The sequence below is a fragment of the Hippocampus guttulatus genome, chromosome 5, assembly GCF_054856545.1.
Source record: "Hippocampus guttulatus isolate MCC_2025c chromosome 5, RoL_Hgut_1.0, whole genome shotgun sequence".
NCBI lineage: Eukaryota > Metazoa > Chordata > Actinopteri > Syngnathiformes > Syngnathidae > Hippocampus > Hippocampus guttulatus.
The window spans coordinates 1,643,109-1,653,612 of NC_141265.1; the positions used below are offsets into that span (position 1 = coordinate 1,643,109).

Sequence of the window (10,504 nt, forward strand, 5' to 3'; positions counted from 1 at the left end):
GTAGGAATTAACCAATTAAATTATTAGTCCCGCCCCTACCATTTCCTCTACGTCCATTAGAAAATCAATAAATATAAGATAACAAATGAACGGACAATGTAATTATGCATGAATCAATCACAAAAACATACAACTGACAAAGAAATATATTGACCGAGTGCAGTCACACATTTATTTTTTATTACATATTTTCCTTTTTTTAAATTTATGTCTGCTGTAAAACGTTTGTGTGTTGGTTGTATTTTGATGTTTTTCCAACATATCTCGTTGAAGAAATGTGTATGGAAACATGTCAAATACGTTCCATAATCAGACACTATCAAAGTGGCAGTGGTGTTATTAAACCAAGAAAAAAAAAATCTAAGTGCCATCAAGACTTTTCATGTTGTGTACTTTTCTATACTGGAGATGTTGGCGTTGAAACATTCCATCCAATTTTGTGCCTTTGAATGCAACTTAATACTTGACTTCACATTTGGCCTTAAAGTGACAACAAAGCAACTTGAAATGACGCATTCAGGAACTGCCATGAAATAACAGAACGAAAGAATATTTGGGCCACCCTGGAAAGAAAACAACTCTTACAATCAAGTCAAAATCTTACATGATTTTTAAAAATGTAATGTGAGAAAAAGTTCTTCCCAAGAAAAACGTAATTTTTCCAGTAACAGCTAATTCTGGGAAAAAATGGAACCATTTTATCCTTTGTACGATTGCCCTTTTTTTTTCTTTGTAACTTTGACTTCTTGATCAGAAGATACAGCCATGCTCTTGTAATATTACAATGTATAATGCAATTTTATTCACGTACCGTTGCGCCCTGTTAAAAAAAAAGTTTCTTCTCATAAAAGGACTTGACTCTGAATAATCATTGCATAGGCCTCGAGTCTGTAACAACGCAACTCATTCAATCGTACTTCATTGCGTAATGTCTTCTGTCTTGCTCAAAACGACTTCATGTCTTCACTTTGCAACTTTTTCCTTGGAAGAAAAAAAAAATCCTGTCACTTTTTACAGCGGATATAAAAAGTTTACGCACCCTTATTCAAATGCCCCAAAATCTTTTTGAGAAGGGAAGTGAAACCCCAACAACGGCGATAATGTGCTTGTGCACCCTTTCATGATTGAGATGTGGACGTTGGGCCAATCACATTCAAACGCTCGTTAAATGGCAGTCGACCGCGGCTGACGGCGACACCATTTAAAGTGCCTTCGATGAATGGAGTGGAAAAAGTTCAGAAACCATTTGTCTTGGTGTCTCACAAAAACCTGGCATTTGAACAGCGGTTCGTGGACTTTTTATACCCACTGCATATTTCACAATAATATTGCTCGTTTGTCCACTTTGTTTCGTATTGTCACCACATGTAGTGTTTTATTCCCAAAATCTACAAACTGATTTTGCGTCGCGTGGCGAAGACAAACGGCATCATTTCAGTGTTTGTTGAGAAACTGCGTTTGCAAAAATACGACTGAGGTCACGGTGGCAGCATTTTTTGGTTTTGAACTTTGATGACGGGGAGAAAAACGGAAAATGAAAAAACGGGGGAAAAAAAATGTCGGTGTGCAACATCAGGCAAAGACTTCCAAAAGATGGCTTGATATGAAACTGTACAGCGTCCTTTAGGTGGGTGTTTAAAAAAAAAAAAAAAAAAATCGAGGTGTCTTCTTCCGCTTTGAGCAGCACTACCTGTGGACGGGGGGCAGGTGGAGGCCGTTGAGCTGGCGGGGGGGCGGCGCGGTGGAGGAGGAGGCAGCGGGTGGCGCCGGTCGCAGCTCCAGCTGGGCCAACAGGGAGAAGTGGTCCGAGGGCACGTGGGGGTGCGGGCAGCCCGTCAGGTTGTTGTCGGAAAGCCAGTTGGCGTCCAGCGGGCCCAGCACGCCCAGCGCGCTCATGTGCGTGCGCGAGAAGAAAATGTAGTCGATCACGCCCTAGTCGGGGAAGGGGGGGTGGGTGTAACATAGCCCCAACAAATAAACACCATGCAAATGAATGAAAATTAATGACTTTGATTTGTGTGAACATTTTGTTGTTCATGTATGATAAATAATATGTAGATATAACAAAAATGAAAAGATGTAGATTTAACCAATTCAAAATACAAATGGAAAAAAAAGAATGAAATCTCTCGAAATTCATAATCTAAAATTTATGGTTTCCCATCATTACGATTATAGATCATTGCTGTCACGAAAATGAATCTGTCATTTACGATGAAAAATAAAATATCAAGGCAATTTTCAAACGGCGAAAGAATAAGTTCAGAACTTCACCATAAAAAAAATTCCAAAACAATTTTAAAAACGTTTTCAAAGAACGAGCTGAACGACACTTTTTAAATGTTATTAATTTAGCCTCTTATTTTATGATCAATATTGATCAGAAATCATCACGAGTGTAAAAGAAAACAACTGAGGCAGTGTTCATAACATCATTTAAATTCAAAAAATTGTCCAAAATACAAATAATCAATTTAAAACCTTGAATAAAGTCGAACCAAATTGTTATCATTTTATGTCTTCGCTATTTTAATCGCCATCATCATTTTACTTACCTAACTGTAGTTTTATCAAAATAAGTAAATAACATATAAATGAATCAATAAGTCCATTGAAAATCATGAAAAGTATCCCAAACGTCACTTTTAAAACGTACTCTAAATCGAAAGCAAAAGCAAAAACGTGTGTCCTATTTTCATGGAAGCGGCAAAGGTGAACGTGTCCGAAAGACGTCCCAACCTTGAAGTCGTACGTGTAGTTGGTGTAAGGCATGACGTGGCTGTCGTAGGCGCTCATGAGCTGAAAACTGTGCGTGACGCTGCCGCCGGCGCCGGCACTGGCGCTGCCGCCGTTGCCGCCGCCGCCGCCGTTGCTGCAACTGAAGTTGCTGAGGCAGTCGTTGTAGCGCAGCTCCTTGAAATCTTTGTGGTTGTCGGCCACGCCGCCGCTGCTCAGGTACTCCACCACGCCTGCGCCGCCCAAACAGCAAAATCAGCAACTTGTCACCCACAGTTGAGCGCGCAAGTGCCCCACCGCACGCGCAAGTGAACCTTGCATTTCAATCATCTTTCTTTAAAAACACACTTTTTTAAAAAATAATCTGACTTTTGTAACAGCTCATTTTTTTTACCACCGCCCTATTAAAAAAAAAAAAAAAAGTTAAAAAAAAAACAAACATTCTACAATCGTTACTGGAAAGCGTTCGTTTCGGAGTTACTCATTCCACCGACATTACGCTTGTTCTCGAAATTTCTCCCAAATTTTTTCGTATCCTGATTTTTAAGGATATGCATGTAGCTAACCAGCATTTTTCTTAAAAACAATTTTCGCAATCTCATGACAAATCTTCTGTGATGAGAGTTTTGATATCTATTTCTTTTTTTGACCACTTTTTTCCCCAAAGTGTATCCTGGCAGCTTAACCAAAAAAAAAAAAAAAAAATCTTTCTCTCTTTTTTAAAATTAATGTAACTTTATATTAATTTAAATACTGCATTAATATGACATTCTGATAGCTTTACAGTTTTTAGAGAATTTCTTTTCTTATAAAATGGCAACATTATCTTGGGGTACCTTTGGTGAAACGTGCATTTGTTTCTTTCTTGAATATTTTTTTTCTTACAATAAAAAAAAAAAAAAAAATTCTTGACACATGTTTGGCACTTTTTGCTTCCATTCATCCTGAAAAGCTTCCAATCTAATTGGGGCATCTTGGCAACTTGTTTGCAAAAGCATGGCTTGATCTCTTAGAAATGAGGAGGGGTTTTTTTGGGGGGAATATTCTGACTTGATCATGTAATTTTTTTTTTCTACAGTCGTGCAACATTTTTCTCTTGCCTATACGAGCTATGTTTTGTAATATTCATTCCCTAAAAATAAAAATAGACCGAAATTCCTTTCTTTCGAACTACTTTTTTCCTTTTGGAGATTTTCATAATATTCAGACTTGGCTCACGTCACCCGCTTCACTCTTGCAACCTAAAAACATCTTTGACCAACGGCGCGAACGTAAAAAGATCCCGACGGCGCTCCTACCCGAGTCGGGCAGCGAGTTGAGGTCGGCGCACAGCACGATGGGGATGGCGGAGGCGTCCGACTCGCCCGCCGCCCTCTCGGCGATGCTCTTGAGCTCTGACAGGAACATGACGGTCTGGATCAGCTTGACGTCCGAATATTCGGGGTCCCAGTGCATGTGGGCGTTGGCCACCAGCACCAGCGATCTCGCCGGCGCCGCCTTTGCGCCTGAACGCAGACAACATCCAATGGTTCTTAAAAAAAAAATAAAAAATTCATTCGTTTGCTCATAAGACGGGTCACTGCAGAAATGCTCATCATCCGCCCGTTGGTTGGTCAAAACAACGTAAGGGTGGCGCGCCTCCTTCTCACCCCCGGAGAACGAGTCCTTGTTGACCTCCAGCAGCACGGCCACGCCGATGTTGTCCTTGGTCATCACCCTGTTGAGCATCACCTCGGAGCCTTCGGAGTTGGCCATGGCCACCTGGTTGAACTCCACCGTGTGTTTCTGGACCAACGTAAACCTGCGCGCATCAATCGTTGCGGCTCAACAAAAACCATCGAGAGACAACAACTGGAGACACGCGTGCCAACGCTCACTTGTCCGTCTTGAAGAAGACGGCGCAGCCGTCCACGTGCTTCCTCTCCTGTTCCGACACCAGCTTGGCTCGAGATTTGGGGCAAAAATAACCGTCGTAGCCTCGTGACTTGAGCGTCTCCAGGAAGAAGGCGTAGTACTGCTCCGTCTCCACCTCCTGGACACGCACGCGAGAGGCGCACCGATTTTTCCCATCCAAAGCCATTGGCGCACTCGCATCAGTCTCGTGGCTTTCCAACTTTGTTCGCGCGAGGTGACTTTCTACTCGGGAGTTTCTATATCTCCTTTCTTGTAGGAGTGCAACGCTTTCCGCTATGGCGGTTTCTACAAAAATAAAAAAAATGCAATCCCATAACATTACGATTACGCCCTTGTTGAGTTTGTGTCGAAAAAAACCCAAACCCATACTATAGACCGCAGGTGTCAAACTCAAGGCCCGCGGGCCAGATCTGGCCCGCCAGATCATTTTATTTGGCCCGCGAAAGCAAATCAAGGATGGCAACTTTAATGATGCTTGCTAAAATCGCAACCAAAATTTCAAAATCTATTTGTACGTCATGTTCTATCATGTACATACAAATAGTTTTCTCTTGAAATTCACAACTCTTGACTTCCTTCACACACATCACCACTTATTTGAAAATGTCACAACTTCATTCTCGTGTCTTCCAAGTATCACAACTTGGGAGCTTTCCAATGTTGTATCGCCGTGATCCCCCCCACGAGGGCGCCAAGGTCGGGGGCCACGCGTCTCACCTGCAGGCTGACGATGTCGGCGTCGCAGCCGTTGATCTCCTCCATGATGCCCTTCTTGCGGTACTCCCAGCTGAGCGCCCACGAAGGGCAGTAGCCGTACAGCTGCCGCGTGGCATACTTGTCGCACAGCACGTTGTAGCACATGACGGTGAAGGCGGCTGAACGCGGGCAAAAGGGCGGGCGGCGGCGTCACCATGACAGTTTGAAGGAAAAAAAAAACAAAAAACAAAACGACGCTAGCTTTGGGTGGCGCGCATCTAACCTGTGGGGACCGACTGGTCGCGTTCTTGGAGGGTGATCCACGGCCTTTGGGGGAGTTGCTCTGGATGCACTGCCAACAGAGCGGCGATGATGAGCCAGGCAAAGTCAAAAGTCCCATTTGGAGTTTTGGAGGCCGATGTTGATTTTGGGGAGGAAAAAAAAAAGTAGCAATTGACGATTAATTTAAAAAGATGTACATATAATATATATATTGGAAGAAATAATATTATTTTCTCCCCTTCGCTTCCCAGAATGCATTGCGTGACGCAATGCATTTGAGAAATGAAGGTGTTAGTCCTTATCGCGTGTGCCTTTGACACATTTATGGTATTTTAGTTCTTTTTTAACCAACGGTGACTTTGGATTGTTTTTAAAATAGTCCCATCCAAGTCGATTCCTTGCTCATTTTGCATTGTTTGCCTAAGCACTGTTTGGAAAAATGAAGATTTGCTTTGTTTGGAACGGCGGGTCCATTGAATGACCCGCTTAACAAATTTCCTTTTGTACGGATTTAAGGGAACAAAAAAAAAAAAAAAAAAAAAAGATTGCGCTCTAGATCAGCGGTCCCCAGACTACGGCCCGCGGGCCGGATACGGCCCTTCAGCACATTTGGCCCGGCCCTCTAACCGTCCTGTTGTCCTCGGGTCAAAATGACCCGTCGCTGTGTTAAAAACGCCCCAAAAACCCCCGAACTGCAAACAGCGGTGTCTACAAGCCTACTGGAACCTACAAAAGGATTATAAGGAAGGAACACAAGAACTTTAAGAGACTGCTCATATGTGTGAGAGAGATTCTGCTCTGACAACTGAGCTGAACTTTTATCTGTTAAGATTGTGCATGGCAAAACAGAAAGTTAATGTTCCATGGCTTTTTTTTCTATGAAGAACCCAGAGAGAGTTATTTAGTTATTATTTATTTCCTGTTTTTTCTGTAAAGAACCTGGAAAGGGTTATTTGGGTGTGTGTGGCTTTCTGGAAAACAATAATTTTTTTAAGCTCCCCTACGAGAAGGGAAAAGTTATGTGGCCCTCACAGGAAAAACTTTGGGGACCCCTGCTCTAGATGAACGTGTGACAATGGGAAACGTTCACAGCAAAAACACAATTAATGAAGCCTTTCACGCACTAATAATGAAAACCTGATCACCTGATCGTCTGTCCCTCAAAGGATTCATGTTGAGGTTTAAGCGAAACGTTTTTAAAGGTTTGCGGCGCCTTGGTTCATTAAAACTAATCTCGTTCTTAGCACTGCCGCAAGTCTTCACTCTTGCAAAAAAAAAAAAATAAATGTTGCCGTCCTCTGTCGTCAATCCTGCGCTTAAAAGGTGACGAGCATTTTTGGAAGGTTTCCTGAGACAAAGTAACAACAGTCGTCTTCCCGCTCGGCGCGACTGAGTGCCTTTGACCTTCATCCAAGCGGCGACAATCTATCCTTCGTTTGCTTCAAACTTTCTTCTTTTCATTTTCAAAAGTTATTTTGAAGACAAAGGAGGAACCATCATAGTTGTTCTTGGTTTTTAGTCTTCATCTAAAGAGAGTATCTATTTTTATGGCCCATCAGTTGCTTACAACGTTTGATTTTGAAGGGTGTCGGCGCTTTGGTTCGCGAAAACTAAGTCATGACACTCGTCCAAATTCTTTTTGATGGTATCGCAAGTCTTTGCCTTTCATCCAAAATAGGGAATATTTCCTCACGGCTCATGACAACGGTCGTTAGGGCGTTTTCTCATTTGAGATGCCAATGTTTGCTTTTGTGTTTACCGGCGAGATTGTCGAGCATGTAGTTTAAAAGCTTGCGCGTTCCGTCGGGCTCTTGGTACAAGTTGAGGATGTCTTGCGAGAGAGGATTTCCTGCAACGACAACGACCACACCAAAAAGCAGAGTCAGCCCGATCAAAGATGTCGCTGCTACACGCGCTCGAGGTGGGACGTGAAGAAGGAGCGGACGGCGGAGTGGGCGCCTGACCTTTCAGTCCCAGCGTTTGTAACTGGAAAAGCTTCCCGAGTTCATACGGCAGAACTCGCAAAAGATTGTTGTTTAAAAGCAGTTCCCTGAAAAAAAAACAAAAAACAAAAAAAAAACTGACATGACTACCAAATTTCATGAATTTCTGTGAGCACATCTGAAGAGGAAACGGCCTAACGCCACTCAAATGATTTTTTTTACACTGTGCGTCATGGAACGCTGGGCGCTGAATTTGGGGTTTGAACGGTGGTGCGAGATGTCCAAGATGACCCCAAAATGGCTGAAACGGGCGTCCTTGCGCGTCCTACCTGAGAGAGACCATGTTGCCCAACTCTGCGGGCAGGCTGCGGAGCTTATTGGACGACAGGTTCAGGTAGGCCAGACGAGACAGCTTGGCGATGTCGGGGGGGATGCGCGTCAGGTTGTTGTCGTTGATGTGCAGCGCCGTCAGGTGGGTCAGCGTCCACAGCGAGCTGCTCAGACTCCGCACGCGCCCTGCCGACCAAATCGCATTCAACCCTTTCGGTTATTTTCAAATCAACATTCATATCCTTTGGCCTTTTTCTTTTTCTCCAAATGTGCAGTTACGACTCGTTATCTATCTCACAGAAGAATATTCACAGCGCCGCTATATCACGGTGCGAAATGGCAGTCCGTGAAAAGTGCTTTATAAATAAGGTTTGATTGATGGATTGTATTTAAAACATGCCACGAACCGGAAATCTCGAGCTCGGCCCACTGAGACTTCTTCCCGTTCGCCGCGTCCTCGGCTGACATGATGGTGTAACATCGGCGAGGATCCGGAGGATCATATTTGTCCTTTGGCATACCGCACAATCTGTTAACTTTAAAAAAAAAAAAAAAAGTGAGGGGGGGGGGGTACAATATTCATTAAAGGGCATACATACAGGATATACACCTGGCTGTTGATAATCAGACAAAAAAATAGGTCACTTAGTTAACTCATTCAGTACCAGCCAATTCTGTACCAAGTCTGAAAAGACGTTTAAAAACGTCTTTGGGAGTGAATGAGTTAAAAACCATCTATTTTACGCTTTTTTTTACACGGACCAGGAAGTAACGTATCAGCTAAAAAAAATCAGACAAAGACCAATTTTGGAATGATATTGTCTTCACGTCACATTGTCATTCTCCGTGAACCAGGAAGTACCGGTCTCACCAACAAAAAGACATGTTTTTGCAATTTGATTTGCTCTTTTGTGACACAAGTAAAATCCCACATTCCATTCTGTCAGTCATATCATATCTTAACCAGGAAGTAGCTTCCTAGCTACGTCTCTGAACACAATACAGGAAAACATCACTTTACCATTTTTCAAATTTGTTATCCAACCCCAGAAGGAAAAATGGTATGGTCCGGTTGAAACGTTGGACCTTATGCTCGATAAAAAAAGTTGTAGCCTGCTAGCTAACACTTACATGATGCTGGGTTTTTTTTTCTCCACTTTAATTAGCTAACTACACAAGTGGAAAAATGCGACAGTGCCACTTGTCGAGTTGTAATGCTTAAGGCCCCAAAAATTTGTCGGTCGCCCCCACAAAGGGAAGAGGTTGCCGGTCTCCTGGGGGCGGGGTTTAATGACAAAAAGATAAATAAATACCACGGATTGGCCACAGAACAGCAGGCATTGACGCTGTGTCTGAAGGTCACTCCAGCTCTAGATCCAGTTCAGTCCTCTCTCAAACTAAACTCACAATGAAACCAACAAAAACACAAACTGCAATTTGTTGCCACTTCACTCCAACTCCAGAATTACAAAACAAAGTTACAGTCCCATTCCCGATCCTCCAGTCTTAGAAAGTCATCCATTATTCTCAGTAAACCAATCGGACAAATTGACACTTTACCACCCTCCGCCAAGTTGAGTGTCTCAAGCTCCGTCATGTTTTCATAACGTCAACAAATATAAAGTTACGCCACGTGGTTACAGTGTTACAGTCGTGCATGGGATCACGTAGCCGCATGAGGTTCGCAGGAGGTGACAAGTTTGGACAAAGTCTTACATAACCTGTTTACACACACGCACGCGCGGCCCAGCGCGCGCGCGCTCACACACACACACAATTATTATCTCTTGAGGAGTTATTTGAAAAGTAGGTTGCAAAAAAAGAAAAAGGAAAGAGCTAATGGAAACTATGCAGCGTGTCAACTGCGGCAACAGCTGAGGCACGCGCGCATGAATATACGCATGCGCATGAGGATCCAAACATAGCTGCCCCCACGTGAGCACCAGCTGTCACTCACCTGGCAAGGCAGGTATGGCCACGCCCTCCAGGCTTGCAAGTGACTTTTTATTTACATGAGTAGAAAAAACCCCGGCAGAGAGTAAAATACGAAGGACAAAGCGGAGGACGCTCATGGGGGATATTTTGAAGTTGTAAAACAAAGTCAGCCAGTCAGCCATGAACGCGCAAAGCAGGCGATTTGACCGGTCAACATGTGAGTGCTTTCCATAAACAAGCGCCCGGACGGCGTTGACAACATGGCGCCGTAAAGCGACAAACACCATCAGGAAGATATTACCTTCATTCGTGGGCGGTGGCAGGCGAGGTTAAGACGCGGGTGTGATCTGCATCGGCGGCGACATGTAGACACGACTGTTGTTGGTGTGAGTACGTCCGTCCACACCAGACCCTGAACGTCTCGGAAACAGGAGGGCGGAAAAACGTCACTTCCGGCGCATATTCACCTATCGTTTATACGCATGCGCGTATTAGCTTGCTACCGTGAGGCTAACGCTGCTACCGTTGACTAACGTGGAAAATAAGTTTCATGAGCATTATTGTGACGATACTTTTAGCAGGTGGTAAAGGAGGCAATATACGTTGTTGTAGTCAGCGAGTCGTTAATTTTCACCATTTCCCACCCAACAAACATGGATTTCATGCAT

General features: G+C 43.6%; 1 protein-coding gene across 4 annotated transcripts; it reads right to left on the bottom strand.

The window, feature by feature from the left end:
- Positions 1 to 145: 145 nt before the first annotated feature.
- On the bottom strand, positions 146 to 10,504 carry cnot6l (CCR4-NOT transcription complex, subunit 6-like). Of its 4 annotated transcripts, none has more exons than XM_086112115.1 (13): positions 10,138 to 10,504; positions 8,309 to 8,430; positions 7,901 to 8,087; positions 7,593 to 7,678; positions 7,388 to 7,477; positions 5,630 to 5,698; positions 5,368 to 5,525; positions 4,614 to 4,768; positions 4,386 to 4,537; positions 4,035 to 4,241; positions 2,740 to 2,969; positions 1,691 to 1,932; positions 146 to 981 (listed from the first exon to the last, which is right to left on the bottom strand). In XM_086112115.1, the coding sequence occupies exons 2-13, from the start codon at positions 8,418 to 8,420 to the stop codon at positions 945 to 947; spliced, it is 1,725 nt and encodes a 574-aa protein (XP_085968241.1). In that variant the 5' UTR covers positions 8,421 to 8,430; positions 10,138 to 10,504; the 3' UTR covers positions 146 to 944. The 4 variants fall into 4 exon arrangements, with proteins under 4 accessions (XP_085968241.1, XP_085968239.1, XP_085968237.1 ...); XM_086112113.1 differs by having other exon boundaries at positions 8,309 to 8,437; positions 10,138 to 10,502; XM_086112111.1 differs by lacking the exon at positions 10,138 to 10,504 and adding an exon at positions 9,215 to 9,888 and having other exon boundaries at positions 8,309 to 8,437.

What these genes read in the sequence shown, in the direction of transcription:
- cnot6l (XM_086112111.1), bottom strand. Translation starts at nt 9,242, where the DNA reads ATGCCTGCTGTTCTGTGGCCAATCCGTG. An exon ending in TGTTCTGTGGCCAATCCGTG is followed by an intron (nt 8,438 to 9,214) that starts GTATTTATTTAT and finishes TTTTTTTTAAAG; the next exon opens with TTAACAGATTGTGCGGTATG. An exon ending in CCGACATCGTCAGCCTGCAG is followed by an intron (nt 4,769 to 5,367) that starts GTGAGACGCGTG and finishes GTGCGTGTCCAG; the next exon opens with GAGGTGGAGACGGAGCAGTA.